Here is a 23,729-nt window from a genome sequence, read left to right on the forward strand (position 1 = left end):
AGAAACCAATCAGCTTCCAGGTTTTATTGTCAAAGCTTGTTTGAACAAGCTAAAGTTAGAAGCTGGTTGGCTACCATGCACAGCTTCACCAGATTTTGCATCTTCCAGTTTTAGTAAATCACCCCATTGTGTTGAAAATTTCAATCATTTGTAGCCTCCCTAGCAGTCTGATTATGTCAGTATTTCTGTGCTCAAGCGGTACATTTTTTGCATGGAAATATGTTGTTTTTTTATTGTAGGCCTGTAATTTTTAGGAATAACTCACTGAAATCTGTCCGAACAAGAGTCTATTAAACATCCCGGGTATGCTAAAATTTGAAATATATAATAAAACCAAAAACACTGAAATTTGAAATATAGCGCCAAGTTCGCACATCACTGAGCAAAGTCACAAAATCGTTTTCAGTGTCTGATGACGAATGTCCCAAAAAATCATTATCACTCAATTCTGCAAGTGGTTCTAATTTACTATCGCTGTTCTCTAGCTGGTCTAAAACCGATTTTGACCTAAAGGAATGCTTTTTGGACACCATGGACATTTCTCAGTTTCCAGGCAGAAAGAACAGTAAAAATGCAGGCAGGGCACAGGAAAAGCGCTAGGGACAAAATGTATGTGAAATGGTTTGATACAGTAATGTTTTACTATGTGATTTTAGTGTATTTAGTGAATGTCACCTTTTCACATTTTTCAATTTCCCGCCGTTCCGTCCCCTGTATGTTCTGACGTCGCAGGGAACGGAACCCAGAAGACGGATGCCGGCATCGGCTGGAGGACATTGCCGGGGACGCTGCAGGGGGGACATCGCGGGAGCGCAGGACAAGGTAAGTGAAGAGAAGATTCCGGAGCAATGCTGCAAGGTATTCCCGAGTGTAGCTCGGGGTTACCGCTTGTGGTGCCGAAACTTTACCCCGGGCTCCACTCGGGAATACCGCCAGGGAGGTTAATATACTTGCTTACTTATGGTGTTTCTATAGTTATATTCTATTACTATGGTTTCTTTCAGGGTCATTCACTCTCTCATATATCAATTCCAGGAGGTTTTAGCCTTACCCTCAGGGTCCCATTGGACAGTTCTAGTAGGAGATATTGGCTTGTTCCAGTTGCAAGGAAGAGGAGACCAGAATTCTGAGAGGAGAGGAAAGTCACATGAAGGCTGGCATCCACTGTTCTCCCGATGTCAGGGTCCCTTGTGCTCTTCTGTCCTGTAGAGGAAATGGAAAGTGCAGCATATTAGGGGTTGTAAGTGCTCACCACCTCAAAAAACACAGGATATTATACTGTCTTTAAATTGCATCTATGGTCAAAATGGAAAACCATATATTCATTTCCACATTGTATTTCAAGATCCCCCACACATTTATTTCCTTTAATTTTGTGACAAGTGTTCACTATGCCCTGTGAGTAGGCACTGCTGGGTTACACATTCACAGAGCCTGCCTTCTGACCTACAGAGGTGCTGAGAGGAATTTCAGGAGACGGAGCCAGTACAGGAATCACAGCTTGCAGGCATCAAGGTATCATGGGATATGTAGTTCTTAGAAATGAAAAATAAACAGCAGAGGAGAAGCAGCAAGTTGTGGAAAGAGATGGCCAGGAGACAGGCAGAACTCCCAACATGAAAGGAGATTTTTCATGTAAGCTTATATGGGAGCATCAAAAATAACTATTGTTTGTATTATTATTACAATGCTGATATTATAAAATAAAAGTGTATGCTGTGATCATAGACCACCTTTAATTCTCACACATTTACCAAATACATTTTTATTTCTTTAATAATACAATAGCACTGTTCTTTGCCTAGGTGTGGATGACATAGGCTGGGCACCTGCTGCCTCTTGGAATGTCTACATCATACATCCCAGGATTCACTCTTTAAAGGTTTTAGCATGAGATCTTGCACATGTGCAGATATGCCATGTGTCTCTGCCAGGTCCCATATACCTGGTAGAGACTAGCTGCACATCTATGCATGGGCAGACATGTCACAGGTCTTTAGCTGACATATGGGACCTCAGGATGGCAGGGCAGAAGCAGAGTGGCCCTAAGGGATATTTGGCTGAAAGGAAGACAACGGCAGACTCTACGGACTAGTAAATATGTTATTTATTTTTAATTGTAATATAGAGACAGTTGTTATAGTGTTGGAATTTGGTATAGCTAGGAAGGGTGAAGTTCCTCTTTAAATGAGAATAAGATCCACATCTTAACTGCTGTCATGCCTTTATATTGTTTTCTAATTAATTGTAGAAGATAATAATCAAACATTTAGATACATTTTCATACAGTTTACTGTGCTGTTATCACGCCTTCACAACAACTTTGCCCTCTAGGGGTCTTGTTTAATTCTGCTTTCATTAACTCCCCCTCCCATCCCCAAGTACTATAGCTCAGCAAAATTTGGTCTGCTAAATCAGAAAATAATCTTTTACATCAGCCCTTACCTTACTGCTGATATGAATAAAATATTAGTCAATGGTCTGGCCATGTTCAGACTTGGTGGTTCTTTTCCAACCACTTCACTAATATATCTACAATCTTACTCTCCCCCAAGGACTAAATTATTTCTTATAGTCCTTTGTAGCATTGACTAGCTGTCCTACCCTTGCCCTTGTATATATTCTAATGCATGTGCTTAGATCTGTAAAGCGTGTCTTGCTCCTGACATCTTCCCTGTCTACCACCTCCCACTTTTGTATTTAGCACCTTTGGAGGACACACTGCATAATATAGAACGTTTTCCCAGCTATCAGCCAATTACTCCCTGAAAAACACATCTTTGTGAAGGTCTGTCACCTTCACCACATTGCACTCTCTTCAGTTGTGTGCAGTGCTCCATCAATAGTTCAATGACCTTCCCATGCTAATTGTTGACATATCATCAAACTCTTATTGCTTTCCTTTGACCTATGAGTGTTTCTTTCCTTTACCTATTCTACAGATTCCATTAGTGATACCTGCTCCCCCAGCCTCCCCTAGGCTCTTTAACTATGCGCTTAGATTTATATGTGCCTCATGGAAAGTCCATTCTCAGGTAATGGTACATTTAAACTTCTAATATATACTGAGTTATATATGGCTGGTCCTTCCTGCCTTAGGATTTCTATACATTTGTATCGTTCCCTGTTGGTTATTGCAGAATATGAGGGTTATATAAACTATTTTCATATTACCATCTCATATACTAAAGCATGTTAAATTGAAAATATTTTATATTCTTTTTGTTTTATCCTCACTTTAATCTTATACAGTGTATTTACCTTTCCTTCTATCATCTAAATATCACAAGGCTGATTTCCACTGCAATTACTCATTCTAATTGATTTTCAGAATCAATAAACCATTTTCTATGCAAAATGTCAATTTTTTGGCCTCAGGATGATCATTTATTTCACTTTCTCTTTAATAAATGACCAAAATTGCTTGTGGGAACTGCAATGGTGGATCATTAAAACATGAGTGTAGGTTTTTGCAGCAGTCTCACACTAAGATTACCCTTAGATGGTCAGATCTTTTTCTGAAAATGATGAGTTAGGAGATATCTGCCTGTTCTTGAATTAATTAATGGAGAGCTGGGAATCACTTCTTGCCTAATTGGGACTTCAATACACATTAGCCTTCCCTCTTTATTTGTCCTGGTGGCCACTGTTTGCGAAATTCAAACTTATACAGTTGTCACCACAAAAAAGAGGCACTACCATACAATGAGGACACCAGTTTGAAGCGTTTTCTGCTTACTGCAGGTTGTATCTATATAATAGGAAGTGAGGAGCTTTTAACCTTTCCCCACTCTTTCTACAAAAATATAATTTTAGCTGGAGTTTTATTTTAAATCAAAGACAGGCATATTCCAATAGACTGCGTTTTATAACTTTAGTTTCTCCTAAAAATGGAACCGTTTTGCTTAGTGATATGAATAGAAATTATTGTAATGTATTTAAATATCTTGTAGAATTGTTGCACTATACTAAGGTTTAATAATACTATACAATTATAGGGTGGTAGAAGCATTTAAATTTAGCAGTGTATTGTAGGCAGCTGCCATTTTTCTTGTTAGCTTTGCAAACACTGACAAGAATAGAAATGTTACCACTAAATAAATTCTGTAAACCAAGTCTTGCTCACAGGCTGCAAGAATTAGACAGCAGGGCTGAAGGGGAAGACCATGAGGGTTGCATGCAGCCTTGAACTGTCAGTTGGTCATCACACGTAAATCAACTGTTCTTGGTAAAGGTCAAATATATATTCTCATTTTTATCAATGTAGCTCACAGCTATCTAAGATTCACTTGTACTGTACATCTTTCATATCTACCCATTTTGAAACAATTTCATTGGACAACAATAATTTCATTGGACATGTTTGTGTTCCTATAAGAGGAGTCGTTAAAGTCAAACCCCAGTCCAAACTTTTTTTTTTTTAAATTAGGATACAGTGGAGAGGGATTACAACTTTGTCATGTTTAATTGCTTTCTATTCTGACTGAGGTTTTATTGTTCAGGTTTTAAATGTTATCTGTTTACCCACAGAGAAAATTTTCTTTTCTACCTGTTCTATCTGACTGCTTACAGTTGGAGGGAATCACAAGTCTTCCTTTGTACTTGTTTAAGGGGTTATTACTCTTGTTTACAGTTCCAAATCCTCTCACCAAAACTGGGAGTAAGGGCAAATTTTCTTCTCTACCTGTCCTGTCTGACCCCTTACAGTTGGATGAAATCTCCATATCAAGTACATGGACAACATTACAATTCTGATAAGGGCTTTGGGCCTAAGAAAATGTGTTTTTATAAATTAATTTGTACTTGTTTATCGGGTTGTTACCCTTGTTTCCTGTTCCAACTCCACTTACTAAGACTGGAAGCAAGGGCAAATTTTCTTCCCTACCTGTTCTGTCTGACCCCTTATAGTTGGAGGAAATCTCCATATCAAGTACACGGACAACAATAAAATTCGGACAAAGGCTGTAAGCCAAAAATGTGTTTTATCAATTCCTTTGTATTGTTTAGGGGATTGTTACCTTGTTTCCTGTTCCAAATCCTCTCACCAAAACTGGAAGTAAGGGAAAACTTTCTTCTGTACCTGTTCTGTCTGACCCCTTACAGTTGGAGGAAATCTTCATATCAAGTACACGGACAACAATAAAATTCTGACAAGGGCTGTGGGCCTAAAAAAATTTGTTTTTATCAATTAATTTGTACTTATTTAGGGGGTTGTTACCTTGTTTCCTGTTCCAACTCCTCTTACTAAGACTGGAAGCAAGGGCAAATTTTCTTCTCTACCTGTTCTGTCTGACCCCTTACAGTTGGAGGAAATCTCTATATCAAGTATATGGACAACAATAAAATTCTGACAAAAGCTGTAAGCCTAAAAAAATTTGTTTTTTTTCTATTCCTTTGTACTTGTTGAGGGTTTTGTTACCCTTGTTTCCTGTTCCAACTCCTCTTACTAATACTGGAAGCAAGGGCAATTTTTTTTCTCTACCTGTTCTGTCTGACCCCTTACAGTTGGAGGAAATCTCCATATCAAGTACATGGACAACAATAAAATTCTGACAAAAGCTGTAAGCCTAAAAAATTTGTTTTTTTTCTATTCCTTTGTACTTGTTAAGGGGGTTGTTACCCTTGTTTCCTGTTCCAACTCCTCTCACCAAGACTGGAAGTAAGGGCAAATTTTCTTCTCTACCTGTTCTGTCTGACCCCGTACAGTTGGAGGAATTCTTCATATCCAGTACACCAACAGCAATACAATTCTGACAAAGGCTGAAAGCCTAAAAAATGTGTTTTTATCAGTTCTTTTGTACTTGTTTAGGGGGTTGTTAACCTTGTTTCTTGTTCCAACTCCTCTCACCAAGTCTGGAAGTAAGGGCAAATCTCCCTTATGGGGACCCAGACAGGAATAAAATGCTGACTGAGGTTCTAAACCATCCTCACTCACTAGTAAATGTGTTTTTTTCTTCATTTGTCCTTATTAGGGTTATTTTTTCCAGCACATTAGAATAGGGATGCTAATTCTGGTTAGTTAGTGCAAGCATCCTTTTTTTTATAGTTTTTTTTTTTTATAGTTTTCAAAATAGACCCAAGCCCTTTGGTAAACCTACATGACTAATGTGAGAGTATTATTAAAGCCAGTAAAGTACATATTTGTTGGCAATCACCCATTTTAATACATATGTTTATGCATCTTAAATGTAATTATTTGTTTAATCGAATTTTTCCTGTGGAATATATGTTGCATTAATGAAATACATTTAATAAACAATGGGGGGTAGATATGACGGTGCTGTGTTTCCATTTTTATTGAACAACATTATTCTATTCTCTTTCAAAGGCAGAAAGTGATTACAAATGCTAAGTGGAATGACTATTCTATTTATAAAGGATGCTGTATTCTGTAAAAGAGACTGAACATTCTGTTAAGCCACTTTGGTATAATACCTTTCCTTGAATTTGATCTCAAAAATTTAATTCAGACGTTCAGCTGACATTCTTTCATGTTGCAAATTATCTAATTAAAGGAGATGTCCTCTTTCAGGCTATCATTCTTTGCTGTCAGTAAGATGTTGCCATAAGGATTTTTTAAATTAACTTTATCACTTTGCATTAGTTTCGCTGGTGCATTACTTGAAATTGCTACTCAGTCTGCATAAATTTAACCCTTTTTTGCAAAAAAAAGATGAAAAAACTTGCAGCAATACCAACAATTGAACACGTCTGTGGCAAGTATTTTTCATTTGTTACTTTTTACAGTCTAGTACATCTTTTACATATGAGTTTATTTGCTCAAACGGTAATTTGTTTTGCGTTGTTTTGAAACATCAAATCAACACTCAAGGAAATCTAAAAATCCATTTTTTTCTTGAACCCCACTGAGAGCTTTTGTTCACTAGAGTGCATCACTTGGCCGAAGTCAGTACTTTTTTTAACCTACAGTAACAAAAACATTTTTGACATTTAATATTTAGGAAAATAGTGGGTGTTTTACAGAAATACGTGTCATTCTGCACCTACAAACAAAAATATAAAAATAAATAGTAACATTTAGCCAATATTATTAAATGCATCAAACCAGAAAATGTACAGGTGAAAGTCGAAAAATTAGAATATCGTGCAAAAGTTCATTTATTTCAGTAATGCAACTTAAAAGGTGAAACTTATATATGAGATAGACTCATTACATGCAAAGCAAGATAGTTCAAGCCGTGATTTGTCATAATTGTGATGATTATGGCTTACAGCTCATGAAAACCCCAAATCCACAATCTCAGAAAATTAGAATATTACATGCAATCAATAAAACAAGGATTGTACATAGAACAATATCGGACCTCTGAAAAGTATAAGCATGCATATGTACTCAGTACTTGGTTTTGGCCCCTTTTGCAACAATTACTGCCTCAATGCGGCGTGGCATGGAATCTATCAGCCTGTGGCACTGCTGAGGTGTTATGGAAGATCAGGGTGCTTCAATAGCAGCCTTCATCTCTTCTGCATTGTTCGGTCTCATGTCTCTCATCTTTCTCTTGGCAATGCCCCATAGATTGTCTATGGGGTTCAGGTCAGGCAAGTTTGCTAGCCAATCAAGCACAGTAATCCCATGGTCATTGAACCAGGTTTTGGTGCTTTTGGCAGTGTGGGCAGGTGCCAGGTCCTGCTGGAAAATGAAGTCAGCATCCCCATAAAGCTCATCTGCAGAAGGAAGCATGAAGTGCTCCAAAATCTCCTGGTAGACGGCTGAGTTGACCCTGGACTTAATGAAGCACAGTGGACCAACACCAGCCGATGACATGGCTCCCCAAATCAACACAGACTGTGGAAACTTCACACTGGACTTCAAGCACATTGCAGTGTGTGCCTCTCCATTCTTCCTCCATACTCTGGGTCCTTGGTTTCCAAATGAGATGCAAAAGTTGCTCTCAGCAGAAAAGAGGACTTTGGACCACTGAGCAACAGACCAGGTCTGTTTTTCTTTAGCCCAGGTAAGACGCTTCTGACGTTGTTTGTTGTTCAGAAATGGCTTGACAAGAGGAATACGACATTTGAAGCCCATGTCCGTCTGTGTGTGGTGGCTCTTGATGCAATGACTCCAGCCTCAGTCCACTTCTTGTGAAAGTCCCCAACACTTTTGAATGGCCTTTTCCTGACAATTCTCTCCAGGCTGCGGCCATCCCTGCTGCTTGAGCACCTTTTTCTTCCACTTTTTCCTCTCCACATAACTTTCTATTAATATGCTTTGATACAGCACTTTGGGAACACCCAACTTCTTTTGCAATTGCCTTTTGAGGCTTTCCCTCCTTATGGAGGGTGTCAATGATGGTTTTCTGCACAACTGTCAGGTCAGCAGTCTTTCCCATGATTGTGAATCCTACTGAACCAGACTGAGAGACCATTTAAAGGCTCAGGAACCCTTTGCAGGTGACACTTTGAGCCTAGAATATTGCACCTTTTCACAATATTCTAATTTTCTGAGATTGTGGATTTGGGGTTTTCATGAGCTGTAAGCCATAATCATCACAATTATGACAAATCACAGCTTGAACTATCTTGCTTTGCATGTAATGAGTCTATCTCATATATTAGTTTCACCTTTTAAGTTGCATTACTGAAATAAATTAACTTTTGCACAATACGGTAATTTTTCGAGTTTCACCTGTATCTGCAAGTATGCAAGGGTTATAATATTTGGGTCGGAACTTTAGTTATTATGCTTTCTTTAAAGTTTTGGAGAAAGTGGCAGAAGTTTACAATAGAGGCCAGTGCTGCTTGTGAATTTGTTGGGGAGGGGGGTTACAGAAACTCCCTCTTCTAGTGACAGCTGTCAGCTAGACAGAAAGTGAAGGGGAATCTAAAATGTGAAAACTGTCACTGAAAAAGAGGTTAAAAAGAAATCTCCCAGTAGGGAGACTGATCACGAAGGTGGAATTTCCATATTGTTCCTGTTCCTGCTCCTGGGGAACATCTTCCCAGCAGTAATAAATACCTGACAGAGATTATAAGGTTTCTTGTTTCTATCTAAAACAACAGAAATAAAGTTTTGGCTGGCTATGCACTTGCTAAAGGAAGACATTAATGGCAGTCTTCAACCTGAAAGTCTAATATTATTTGATCTACTTCTATTTTTTGTGTATTTGATGGAGATGTTCAGACAAATAGAACTAAATAATGGAGTTAATGCGTAATTATTGTGTTAATGCGTAATAATGCGTAGTTATGCGAGAATAATGCGTCCGGGGCAAAAAAGAAAAGGGAAAGAAGAGAAAAACTTACTGGGTTGTTAAAAGAAATAGCTGAGTTAGAGCAGTTACATAAAAATAAAAGATCAGAAAAGATAAGACAGAAGGTGATAAAAAAGAAAGAAGAACTAGAGCTACTGATGGAGGAGGAGAAGAGAAGAGTCTTTAATAAAGTTGCAAGTGAGAGATATAAATGGGGAGATAAACCAGGAAAATATTTAATGAGAGCCTTGAGGAAAAAAAAAATAGGAATTATATAGAGAAAATAAAAAACTCCAAGGGGGAAATGGTTTACTCTACTAAAGAGATCATCGAGGTGTTTAAAGAATATTACAGCAAGCTATATAATATTGCCTCCCAAGACCCAGTAAATATAAACGGAAATGAGAGAAGAGAGAAAAGAAGGGAATATTTAAAAAAGGCAGGATTACCGAAGTTAAGTAATGATCAACTGAATTCCCTTGATTTGGAAATCACACAGGAAGAAATAATAAGAGCATTAAAGAATACTTCGACGGGGAAAAGCCCGGGCCCAGATGGTTACACAGTGAGATACTATAAAAAATACAGTGACCTGTTAATACCCAAACTGAAGAAATATATGAATGCCCTGGGAGGAGAGATGGAGATGAGAGGGGAATCTTTACAGGCCCAGGTGGTGTTGATACAAAAGGAGGAGAAGGATCCCTCTCAGTGCTCTAGCTATAGACCGATATCACTCTTGAACATAGACACCAAACTATATGCAAAGGTCCTAGCAAATAGATTAAAAGATCTTATGCCAGAATGGATCCAGGGGGACCAGGTGGGTTTTGTCCCAGGGAGGGAGGGCAGAGATAATGGCCTAAGAACGCTGTTGCTTATCCAGAAAGCTAGGAAGGGGAAAACCCCGGTATTAGTACTTTCGATCGATGCTGAAAAGGCATTCGACAGAATGGATTGGAGTTTTATGATGGATACCCTAGAAACTCTAGGAATAGGAGTAAGAATGAGAGAGTGGATAGGGAAGCTGTATAGAGAGCCCTCTGCGATAGTAATGGTTAATGGTGAGAGGTCGGAACCGATTAGAATGTCAAATGGAACTAGACAGGGATGTCCACTATCTCCATTGCTGTATATATTGGCATTAGAACCATTATTGGCAACTATTAGGAAGAATTTAGATATAAAAGGAGTGCAGATTGGGGAAGTCGAACATAAAGTAGCTGCCTATGCGGATGACCTATTGTTCTATGTGGGAAATCCTAGGATAACACTCCCAAATCTAATGAAGAGCTTAAAGGATTATGGGGAGCTATCAAACTTGAAAATCAATCCAACTAAAACTGAGATCTTAAATGTAAACCTGTCAAACAGTGAAAAAGAAAAAATACAAAAAGAATTCCCCTTTATATGGAAAAACAGAGAGATAAAGTATTTGGGGGTGAAACTTTCTGCTTCATGTACAAACCTGTATAAATTAAATTATATCCCACTCTTAAATGAGATTAAGAAGGAACTAAGGAGATTCGAGGGAGGTAACCCATCCTGGATAGGCCGTATAAACCTGATAAATATGATAATCGTACCAAAAATCCTCTATAAATTTCAGATGATTCCAATCAAAATCCCGGAGGTCTTTTTTAAAGTAATAAAAAAGATGTTAACAAAATATATATGAAAAAATAAAAAACCTAGAATATCATATGACTTGTTAAATAGAAATAAAGAGAGAGGAGGCTTGGGAGTGCCAAATATTAAGAGGTACTATAAAGCAGTAGTCCTAGCGAGAATTTATGATTGGACACATAATTTTGCGGGGAAAAGGTGGGTTCAGATTGAGAATGAATTAAGTGGAGTTACATTGAAGAGAATTATATGGGCACCAGCACAATATAGAGGGCTTAAAGATACCACGAGTGTTTTTACATTAAATGTTTTTAAAGTTTGGGATAAATTGCATAAATTTATGAAATGGGATTTTAACTCGCAATTAATTTCACTGAGGAATACGGATTATTTTCCTCCAGGTAAGGAGGAAAGTACAGGGAAATGGATTAGAAAAGAAGATATCCAACTGAGAGATATAATGGAAGGACAGGAATTGAGAACACTTGGGGATTTGAAAGGGGATAAAAGGGAACTTTTTATTAAAATAGATGAATGGAAATATCACCAATTAAAACACTTTGTCAGAAACCTCCCAAAACCGTTGAGATCGAGAGAGGATTGGAACCTGTTTGAGAGGTTGTTAGAAACACGAGGTGACGGGAGGCGAGGCACTGCAAAAATTTATAAAACCCTCACTGAGTTAGACACTTACACAAAACCAAGGTATATAGGTAAATGGGAAATAGATCTAGGAATAGAGATAGATGAGGATAAACAAAGGAAAATATATAGATTAATACACGAGAATATAAGTATGAGAGAGGTGGAGGTAAATTATAAATGTTTAACGAGATGGCACATTGCACCGAATATTGAGTATAAGATATGTGGGGAAAATTCACTAGAGTGCTGGAGGGGATGTGGAAAAATAGGCACATTATATCATATATGGTGGGAGTGCCCAAAGATTCAAGGTTTCTGGGAGATAATTGTCCAAGTAATTGAGAATATCTCCGGGATAAAGATAGGACTGGACCCAGCAGTATGTCTACTACATAGTACAGAGTTATCAGTAAATAAGTACAAGGATTCGGGTATATGGTGCTATCTAAATGCGGCGAAGGGTCTGATACCTAAGTTTTGGCATAGACCAGAGGTGCCTAAGATAGAGGATTGGGTGGAAAGAACTAATCAAATTTGTAAGATGGAGAGATTGTGTTATATGCAGGAAGACAGGATGGGGTTGTTCTATAAGAGGTGGAGAACATGGGAAGAATACATGGTGAAATATATGGAGTAACTATGTGAGAAGGATAGAAGGTTTTAAATTCCCTATATTCGCGTATGAAGAGGGATAATTGAATTATGCAGAGTGGGTGGGTTTATATGGGTTTTTTTTTTTTTTTTTTTTTTTCTTCCTCGGGTGGGGGGAAATTAGATTGAGGAGGGGTGGTAAATGGGAATAGAGATAGTTAGAAATGTTATTAAAGATATGTAAATTTGTATGAGAATAATGCTGAAATGTGCAATATATATGGAAAATAAATAAAATTTAAATTAAAAAAAAATAAATAATGGAGTAATCTGCTGTAATCTGTGTGAGATTTCTAAGTAATATTTGTCACATGGTAAACACAATAGTGCTGAGCAAACTGAAGCAACTGGCTTGATTTGGTGATGTGTTAACACAGGTAAAGTGAAGTGAACATGTATTAATTTACAGCATCCATTCATATTAATTGCCGCTGGTAATAATTACATGATAAAAATCTGACATGCCGGTTGTACCCAAGGCGATCTATGGATTGACTAGGGTACAATCAGCCTGCCCATAGATGGATCGAATCTCAGCCTATCCCTGCTGAACCGGCCGAGATTCGATCCATCTATGGCTGGCTTTAAGGTAATAGAAGCTCCTTTCAACTATCTTTAAGCTATTTTATAATTGGGGAAAATTGTAGGTTCCAGGTCTTGATGAGAAAGTTATTCAATATGGCTGCACCCATCTAGTTACTGCCAAATTATTTGCGTGCATGTGCTATTTTCTAGATTACCTTTGCATTTAATAAAATGCTGATCTACGTGACAATGTGAGACAGTGTGACAGTGGGTCATTTTTTTTTTTTCATTCAACCAACCAACCAACCAACCAACCGATTGAACAAGTAAAAAGCCTAATCTATGGGCTGCTTCAGGGGCCATTTGTAATAGGAGTTCCTCCTTCTGACTTTATTCTTATTCATTCATTTATTCATTCCCAAAGCAAGTAAAGCACTGGGCACATTTATAAAAAGGCTTTTTTTTTTAAGAGACCCTGTCACCAACCTAAAATTGCAGGTAAAAGCCCAGTAAAAGCACTTGAAATGTGCCTATGAACTCACTGGAAAATGTGACTACCTCAGGAAGAAGTCAATGCCTAGCATAGCTGCCTCCCTCCTTGCATGTCATAGCCCTCTGCTCTTCTTGCATTGTCTAATTACTGTCTGTGGTCACCCAGCATCTATACCACTGCCCTTACCTTCCTATATATATCCTTTTATGTAGCTGCCAGAGGAGGAGCCTAGGGTAATACTATAGAGTGTCAAAACGTGACATCTCTGAGTCTGCTGGGGTTGTTGACATCCAAGATGGTGGAGCCCAGTAGCAGTCTCAGGGCTTTAGGATATCTATACAAGAGACAGTAATTATAATGCAAAAATTACATTAATTGCACATGTAATCTTTTGGGAAGAATTTTTTTTTTAAATGAATAGGCTAGCAACAGGTTCTCTTTAAAAAAAATAGTATGACTGTGGTAAGACCATATCATTGTTTTATAGCTAAGTCCTTTATTGTTGGTAAATCAAATGAAACCAGCTTAAGAGTATTTCAGTTGTTCATATTCCCCAGGTTTGTGGCAGCCTTCATCATATTCTGGTGTAAACATACATTTGTTCACAACTTTTACTGAAAGCGGAGTATTATATTCCCTTTATGGTAACTTTGTGAAAATGTAATTCTGTTTTGTGAATATAATGTGGCAGTTTTCATAGAAGGTGGTGTGTTGATGTGTACATGGGGTGAATAAGTGTGTGCTATCCTGCATGATATGCTTATGTTAGTGAATGTGTTTTGTGACTCATTTGCTTCAACACAGAAGCCCATTCAGTACTGTAGGAAAATATTATTTCAGCTTTTCCTGCCCGTTAAACTCTTGGGGGTGCTATGCACTGGGGTCACACACTTAACTGACAAACACATTGATATAAACAAGTAAACGGAATGAAACGGACGTTGTTGAATAAACAGTTCCGCGGTAATTCAGTCACTTATACTGGCCAGTATTTAAACACAGAGGAGCTTAAGCAGGGAACAGGTCCTGTGATCCGTTAGAGGGTGGCATGTGCCTTATGATTAGCTGAATGTGCTGTACACAGTGCAGCAGTGTGACTAGTAAGGAGAGCCGTTAATACAGGAAAGGCCTTTCTTTGTATGGTGCATGTGTGAAGCTGCAGTTTGAAAAGTAAAGGGTGCTATGAAGGGCTGGGCTGCACAGCATTACTATATTTGGAGGTATAATAGGCAGTGTGTTGATGCCAATGTTGATGATTCAGTGTCCGGGAGGCTAAACGGCAGTTGGGAAACCACATCAAGACCAGGAACCTGCAGTTTTGCCCAATTATAAACTAGCTTAAAGACCTGCAGAACATTGCTCTATTAACACTTCCCTGGACAGGACATTACATTAATGGTGTTGCTGTTCCTCTGCCCAAGAAAAATAGGCTTTATCCATTGAGCACTTCTGATGGCAGATATCTGAAGCATCTTTCATTAACGTTACAAAGACAGAAGCAGAAACGAGACTAGGCTAGGTAATCTTTAAAGTGAACTTGTCACCCATTGTAAGGCCTCATGCACTCGGACATTTACATGTTTGCATTCAGGGAAGTACGCAAACACAGCAAACTCTGTACTCCTGCACTGGGGATGGACTCAGCAAAGGCTATGGTAACAATTCAGATGTCCTGGAATATGCACTCCTTGCTGCCCTCAACAGACCAGAGTAGTCCAAAGTCACTGGATACAAAGAAAACAAAAAGAGGGTGCACCAGCCTAGTACATTATCGTAAAAAATATATTTATTAAAAGGAGAAAAAGTAAGTATCATACTCACAATGGACATACAGGACAAAGGCACATCACACTGAACAGCGGTGTCCAATCCACACTGCATATAAGTCCAAAAATGGAACCCTGGACTTCCAACTGGCTAATGCGTTTCGAGGACTCAGCCTCTTCCTGGCGTTAGCCAGTTGGAAGTCCAGGGTTCCATTTTTTGGACTTATATGCAGTGTGGATTGGACACCACTGTTCAGTGTGATGTGCCTTTGTCCTGTATGTCCATTGTGATTATGATACTTACTTTTTATCCTTTTAACCATTTCAATACCGGGCAATTTTACACCTTCCTGCCCAGGCCATTTTTCAGGTTTCAGAGCTCTCACACTTTGAATGACAATTGCGCGGTCATACAACATTGTACCCAAACTAAAATTTTATCATTTTCTTCACACAACTAGAGCTTTCTTTTGGTGGTATTTAATCACCGCTGGGGTTTTTATTTTTTGCTAAATTAACAAAAAAAGACTGAAAATGTTGAAAAAAAACACGTTTTCCTTTGTTTCTGTTATAAAAGTTTGTAAATAAATAATTGTTCTTCATAAATTTAGGCCAAGATGTATTCTGCTACATGTCTTTGGTGAAAATAACCCAAATTATGATGTATTCTTTAGTTTGTAGGAAAGTTATAGCGTTCACAAACTATGGTATAGATCTGAAAATTGATCAATCCTGAAGTACTGACAGCCAATCTAATTTCTTGAGGTCCAAGAATGTCAGAACAGTACAGATATCCCCCAAATGACCCCTTTTTGCAAAGTAGACAGTCTGATGTATCTCATAAGAGGCATGGCGCGTTTTTTGAATTTGTATTTTTTTTGTCATTATTTTTCGGAAAACTAAAAAATTAAAAAAATTATTTTCACTATTTTTTTTTTTACATACTGTCACCAGTGCAGTACAGCATCATCATATAACTGGCATGGCGGTGATCAGGGACACTGACTGGTGACAGTATGAAAAAAAAAATATATATATTTTTTAAATTTTTTTTAATTTTTTAAATTATTTTTTATTTTTTATTACATTTTTAAAAAATGTTTTTAAGATTTTTTTTTCATATTTTACTATAACCAAAGTAGTACAATGTTACCATAGTAACATTGTACTACTTTGGGGAAGTGATCAGTATTTATTTTTTTTTACACAATTTGCTTATAGCAAAGAATTACTTTGCTATAAGCAAGCATTTACCAGAATGAAATCGATTCATTCAGGTTTTTTTTTTTTTTTTTTGTGCTTAGCTGTGATTTGGCCACAGCTAATCACATGACATGTGCATGTGACCTGCTGTGACCATTCACAGCTAGGCACTAGTATACAATGGATGGCATGAATGAAGCCATCCATTGTATACAACTGTCATGTGACCTGCTGTGATTGGTCACAGCAGGTCACATGGTGCCGGCAACGGGGGCCGGTACTCAGATCTGTCATCGGCCGTGTCCGAGGTACACGGCCGGTGACAGATCGCGCCGCTGCACGGCTCTGCAATTGCGCGAACTGCGCATGTGCGGGAGCACGCCAAATGGCGTGCACCCGAAAAGGTGAAGCATTTTTGCCGCTGCCAAACGGCTATAGGCTGGGTGGCTATTGGTTAATAAATATATTTTATATGATAATGCACTAGGCTGGTGCGCCCTTTTTTTGTTTTGTTTTCTTTGTATTCAGGGAAGTACATCAGCATTAACAAGCAGCTGTCCACATATAGCCATTCGCTTCTGTTAGCAGCTGTACATGGCACCATAGCTCACCAGGAGCAGGAAAGCATCACACATTTCAGGCTTTAAGACTTAAGAGCATGAAATCATCTATGTGCATGAGGCCTTATCGTTATGCCTAACAACAAGTAGTTGTTGCTTTTTTTGTTTAAAAAGCCTTGTATGCTTCCTTCTGGCTTTTGATCCAATAAGAATTCAACTTCTTTGGTTCCAAAGCTAATTTCTCCCCCTAAAGCCAAGTCCTGCTTACTCATTAGCATCCTGGACGGGCATTGGAGATAAGTAGGGACCAGATGGTGGGTCATGGTGCTGCAGGGTGACTTTTTGTCCAAAAGTTGTAGAATTCAGGTACTTAGAAACAAAGTGAAACCAGGATCAGATGGGTACTCTCTAAATATTTTTCTGGGTAACAAATATAATAGCAGGAACTAGCAAGAAAAACTAGCTAGCATTTGCAATACCCACCCAGGTCCATTATCCTTAAAGCTATCGCTTTCATGTTATTAGCCCTGAAATAAGGTTTGGTGTAATTCTAATTTTTATGAACAATATGATTTTCCTTTTATCCATTTAGTGTACATTGAAAACATAGTCCATATTTTGTAACTATCATTTGCTATGCCACTGTAATCCTTTGTGATTTGCTCCTGTAAAACTGTTGGCTATTTTACATTGTCAAGGCAGATTCAATAGAAATAATAAAACAGCAAAAGTCAACAGTGCAAAATTGTAATATCTACCTGCATATTCTGGGTATGCTTGATACTTTGCAAAATGTGTCCATTTCACTTTGGTACAATTTAGTTCAGATAAAGCAAACCTTCATTTTGAAAGTAGACTCCAAAGACCTTCATGAATCATCACTCCTAGAAATGGTACTTGGTAAAACCACAGGAACCTTTTACTTGTCTTACAGACACATCCATATGTATAGTAGGTGGCTGCCTAATGAATGGGCCTAAATACCCTATGTCCTTTAACATTATAATTATATTAGCCTAATTTCCTTTTTTGGCTCAATAGGGCACAAATCATAGTGCTGATGGGTCACTGCAACTGATCCATACCTAAGTTTGATAGTATCGAATGGACGTTGTCGAGCATTATGTCAGCCTTTTCAGCTCAGGGATGATCACATGGGTCTCCTAGATTTCACTTTACCTGTGTATAGCTAACTGAGGAATAGTATTATAAATATCTGGGATGATGACAGCATTGATTAGGACAAAATGAGTGCAAAATACTAAAAGGGAAAATATACATTTCATGCATTAGTTTCTTCATTATGGAGATTCACATTCTCCTTTTGTCCTGTTTACCATTACCACTTAAAGTAAAAGTAAAAGAAAATCTAAAATTTTGGGTTGACACCATAACAGAAATTGAGGAGAAATCTTCCAATGGGGACGCTAGTTCTGGTGATACCCTGGGATTCTCTCATTTTGCAGTGATTTCATTTCACTTCCTGTTTTAGCTATGGGACAAGAAGTGAAGGGAAATCTCCCCAATAAGGCACAGATGGCAAAAAAACAAACAAACAAACAGGGGTTATAACCCACCCTCCCTTATTCTATCCAAAATGAAAAAAGTTTTGCCTTTAGATCTACTTTATTATATGTTTTATAAGTACTCAGACATTCACCAAAAAAAAGTGTTACCTCTGTGAAGACTACACGCTGCAACATTAACTTTGGGTGGTATTTTAAATGTGGAGCTGCAAAGTTAACAGTTTAAAGAATCCCTTCTCTTCCAGGGACCATTTACCCAATTAACCCAGCAATTGCCAGATCAATTTAAAATAATGTTCCATTAACCTTCCTGCCTCTGATCAGTGCTGACACTGTACAGGTCCCTACTTAGGAATGAGAGGCATTTAGGTGAAAGATGGAAAACTCTGTTTCATATAAGTAGAGAGTCTGTGAGATCACTACCAGTGTCTAATAGGGGTAAGCCATCACAGTGAGGGACTGTATAGTAAAAACACATCTGAATATGTAGAGAACACAGGTTTATTCATCCCTCTTGTGTTGCTGAGGGATGTACTACTCTTTGCAATGCTTCCATCTACTGAGTGACAAGGAACAATTAGTTACCAGCTGCCTTTATACTGAGCCATTTTGCCAATACTTTATATAATTTTACTGCCACAACAAATTAGAAGAAATTCAAACAAATTAATTGTATGTGATTTGTCTTGAAATAATGTGAAAATGTGAATTAAATTAATGGTTGTGTGTATATCTTTTTTTACTGGACAGATATGAAGCATTTTGCTAACCTTAAAAAGCCTACATTTTCATGGCATGCATGTGATCCTCACAAGCACATTTCTAAGTAAACTTTCCCCTAATGTAGTTAAAACAGTAACATTGTACATACTGATGCATGAAAAAAATGTGTACTATTGCATTGAAAGTCAAGATTACTTTATTGTCCAATCTTTTTAAATTTTCTCAAGATCAAACACAGCTAGACAATATAAGTTTTGAGTTGCAGGAGAATACCAGTAAACTATGGAATAACAAACACCCTTGAATTATCGGATCGAGGTGCAGACTACCAAATTGAAGTTATGATAGGATTGAAGGTATAAACAAGGAAAAGGGGAAGTATTCCAGAAGAGACATGATTGATTGAGTGAGTCCCCAATAGATTACCAATAGAGGAAATTGTGGTTGGGAAAAGAAGGGACAAAGAATTTGTAGATGCTACAACGTATTGGGATTTTGTTTAGCAAAGATGCGTAGCAGAATACATTTTGGCCTAAATTTATGATGAAATTTGATTTTTAAAATTTTTTTACTGGACATGGTTAATAGCAAAATGTCAAAAATATTGTGTTTTTCTCAAAAATGTCTGACTTTTTTTTATAGCGCAAAAATTAAAAAATGCACATGCGATCAAATACCACCAAAAAAAATCTCAATTCATGGGAAGAAAGGACGTAAATTTCATTTGGTAGCAGCTTTGCATAACTGCGCAATTGTCAGTTAAAGTAATGCAGCGCTATAAAGCAAAAAATGGCCTGGTCAGGAAGGGGGGGGGGGAAATCCTCCGAGGGGCAATTGCTTAAAAAAAAACAAAAAAACTATTCAAGTATTTATTCTTAATTGAAAAAGTACCTTCTGTTATTCTCAGTCTCCTCCAAATCTCCAAATTCCTTTTTATTGAAGCTCCAATCAACAGTTTTGCTTTACTGTTCCTTCTCAATACAAGTCTGTGAGTTTAGTAACTGAAATCAACAAACCTCTGAGTGACTGTTACCTTATTTCAACAGCTACTAGGCAGTTAGGAAGAGTCATTGCAGTATCGGATGTACTCATCTAGAGGCTAATCTTAAAATCTTTACATTTGATACAGTAAGAAAAAAATACTGTAAAGCAAGCATGTGAAAGTGTGAATTATAGAAAAAGAATGACTTTAAACAGATTTTCCTTACAAAAGGAGCAAAGCTCTGACATTTACGGGGAGTGATGGAGCTTCCTGTCTTCTCCTGTCTCACCCACCTTCCTGCTGACATTGAAAGTAGTCCGTCATAGCGATGGACCAAATGGATTGTGGAGGGAATGGTGGGAGCTCCAACACTACTTTTTCACAATATCCAACCTACAGTTAATAGTTTTTAGCTGTTGGTTGAAAAAAAAAAAAACAGTTCGTTTTTTATATTCTGTTATTGATGACCACCTGTGGTAGGGTATGTCATAGCTTAACCAGCTTTAATATAAAGAACATGCTCCTATGCTCATAGTGAAACCTCCTTTCCTCTATATGCAGTTGATTTCTGATGCTGATGCTTGGGGGATTACACTGGTTATCAAGTTTTAAAGATGGGATTAACATATACTTTAATGTAGTGGACTTTTGTTTTGCTCCTTCCACATCGCTTATTTCTATCCTATATTGTGGTGTTCAGAACTTCACCCCATATTATAGATGTAGCCTTACAGGTAATCTACACAAAGGCAGTACTATACTTGCATTATGCGTTAATGTCCTTTTTTTAAATATCTCACGATATCTGCTGATGCAATTCAGAATGGCATTGAGTAGTTCTTATTTTACTAGAAACTTGCATGCCAAATTCCTTCAGCTTTTTTTTCGCCGGCGGTATCCTATTTAATGTGAAGATTGACACACCAAAATAATGGGATGGGTATATACAGTTGTGTTCAAAATAATAGCAGTCAGACATCACTAACCTGATCAATCACTGTTTTTGGTAGAAATGAGCAGGTGTAGTAGAGTAATAGAAATCCAACAGACCCAACAGTCATGACATGCATGCTGCTGATTCTGTGTAATTGAATCACTAATTGAACAGGGCATGTTCAAAATAATAGCAGTGTGGAGTTCTATTACTGAGGTCAATCATTCTTTGAAAAACAGGTGGCAATTATTGCCCTTATTTAAGGAAGGAAGGCAGCAAATGTTGTACATGCTGGTTACAGTGCATTTCTCACTGAAATTCTGAGGAAAATGGCTCATTCCAGACATTGTTCAGAAGAACAGCGTACCTTGATTAAAAAGTTGATTGGAGAGGGGAAAACATATAAACAAGTGCAGAAAATGATAGACTGCTCAGCTAAAATGATTGCAAATGCTTTAAAATGGCAACCAAAACCTGAAAGACGTGGAAGAAAGTGAAAAACTATCATTCAAATGGATAGAAGAATAGCCAAAATGGCAAGGACTCAGCCAACAATCAGCTCCAGGAAGATCAAAGAAGGTCTAAAGTTACCTGTGAGTACTGTTACAATTAGAAGACGCCTATGTGAAGCCAAGCTATCTGCAAGAAGCCCCCGCAAAGTCCCACTGTTGAAAAAAAGACATGTGCTGAAGAGGTTACAATTTGCAAAAGAGCACATTGACTGGCCTAAAGAGAAATGGCGCAACATTTTGTGGACTGATGAAAGTAAGATTGTTCTTTTTGGGTCTAGTGGCCGGAGACAGTTTGTCAGACGACCCGCAAACACTGAATTCAAGCCACAGTACACTGTGAAGACAGTGAAGCATGGTTGCACAAGCATCATGATATGGGGATGTTTCTCATACTACGGTGTTGGGCCTATTTATCGCATACCAGGGATCATGGATCAGTTTGAATACATCAGAATACTTGAAGAGGTCATGCTGCCTTATGCTGAAGAGGAAATGCCCTTGAAATGAGTGTTCCAACAAGACAACGACCCCAAACACACCAGTAAACGTGCAACATCTTGGTTCCAGACCAACAAGATTGACGTTATGGAGTGGCCAGCCCAATCCCCGGATCTTAATCCAATAGAAAACTTGTGGGGTGACATCAAAAATGCATTTTCTGAGGCAAAACCAAGAAATAGAGAAGAACTGTGGAATGTAGTCCAATCATCCTGGGCTGGAATACCTGTTCACAGGTGCCAGAAGTTGGTTGACTCCATGCAACACAGATGTACAGCAGTTCTCAGAAACAGTGCTTATACAACTAAATATTAATTAAGTGATTCAAAGGAAAGCAAAATCTTCAAACATTTTTCAGTTTATATAGTGAATGTTTGAGTTTGTAAAGAAGAATACAAACACTGCTATTTTTTTGAACAGTCTAATATTCACTTTTCTTCAATTTTTTTAGAGGAACAACACAAATTTGATATATTTTTCTTCATGTTTTGATTTGGAATAGAATGTGTAATGTTCCCAATGCATTTGTGTGTATGGAAATAAAAGCTATTAGAAGGATTTTGAGCTTTATGCACTTTTTTCAGCACACTGCTATTATTCTGAACACAACTGTACATTGCCTTTATCAATATTAAAACTCATCTGATTATAAAATGAGCTTCTATTTTTTCTATACATTTCCATTAGAAATTGGTTTAATCATTTAGCAAAATTTTGATTGAAATTAACCTCAAATGGTAGCTAGGCAGGCTGCTAAGGTAAAATTTACTTGAAAAAAACTAAATCACATAAATTTGTTTTCTAACAGAGGTCAGTGCTGAAATGGTAATTGAAGACTTAACAAATCCAACCCTAACACTAACTATAAAACCTAACACTTTGTTTATCAACAAAGGCAGAATATTTCAGGAAAGCAAAAACTCTCATTTTGCCCTCTTTCCAATGCCCTCTGCCAACTAATTTTGAATTGTAAATTTAATTTTATGTTTCAATATGTTTATTAAGATTTTTCTAAGAATTACACAAATTGTAAGCAAACTCTGATATTAAACAATAATAAAAGGCCAACAACACAGGTGGAATATATCAAAGTACCATTGAAAAATGTAAAAAGATCAAAGTGTTATGCCAAGACATCTTCAACAGTCACCAAGGAGCAAAGTTAAGAGTACAATCTCAACGTAGCAACAAAGTACCCTGTTAAAGCGTGCAAAGGGAATAGTATTTCAACATCTCCAAAACCCATTGGCCAGCTGACATGGGTATAAATTTAGTCTTCACGAACATTTTATGTGGTATCAGAGATTTGAATATTATTAATATATTATATTACACTATATAACACCAATATTTTTGGTTTCACTTTACAAAATAAAGACAGACAGTACAGTTATATCAATCAAGGTAAAGCAAGTCAAGGCAATCATTTACTGTAGCTATGGCAAAAAGAAAAATATAAATTGAATGTACCTGGCTTTGAGGATATTATGTTCAATATCAGGCAAGTAATTTTAACAAGTTGGCCTCTAAACCAGGCCACTTCAAAATGTGTTGACTTGCATCTCTTTGCCAGGTTATTTCTCTATGCCAGCAGAACTGCAATGATGAAACATCTGGCACACAAGTAGGCACAGGGGAGCACATTAGCAGCCCAGACATAATAATATGAAAGGCATGGTATTATGAAAATTTACAATTAGTTAAAGAGTCTGCTTTCTGGTTGACATTCAAAAGCTATCACCAAGTAAAGTAGCATATTTAGCAAAGGCTGGATGCAGACTCTGTGCCCTAATATTAAATAGCCTTTTTTGGTTGCGGTGTCATTTGCATTCTTCTGTATTTTGTGTTTGAAAATTTCACTAAGGCTCCTTAA

At 37.5% G+C, this 23,729-nt stretch overlaps 1 protein-coding gene across 1 annotated transcript in view; it reads right to left on the reverse strand.

Moving 5' to 3' along the window:
• Positions 1 to 23,729, reverse strand: part of CSPG4 (chondroitin sulfate proteoglycan 4) — a 125,004-nt gene that overhangs the window by 68,417 nt on the left and 32,858 nt on the right. The window contains exon 2 of the mRNA XM_089671355.1: positions 1,052 to 1,203. Within this exon, the coding sequence (XP_089527481.1) occupies positions 1,052 to 1,203 (152 nt within the window). The remainder of the gene's footprint in view (positions 1 to 1,051; positions 1,204 to 23,729) is intronic.

The sequence above is a fragment of the Staurois parvus genome, unplaced genomic scaffold (genome assembly GCF_062004578.1).
Source record: "Staurois parvus isolate SC_StPar_1 unplaced genomic scaffold, SC_StPar_1.0 ptg000105l, whole genome shotgun sequence".
Lineage (NCBI taxonomy): Eukaryota > Metazoa > Chordata > Amphibia > Anura > Ranidae > Staurois > Staurois parvus.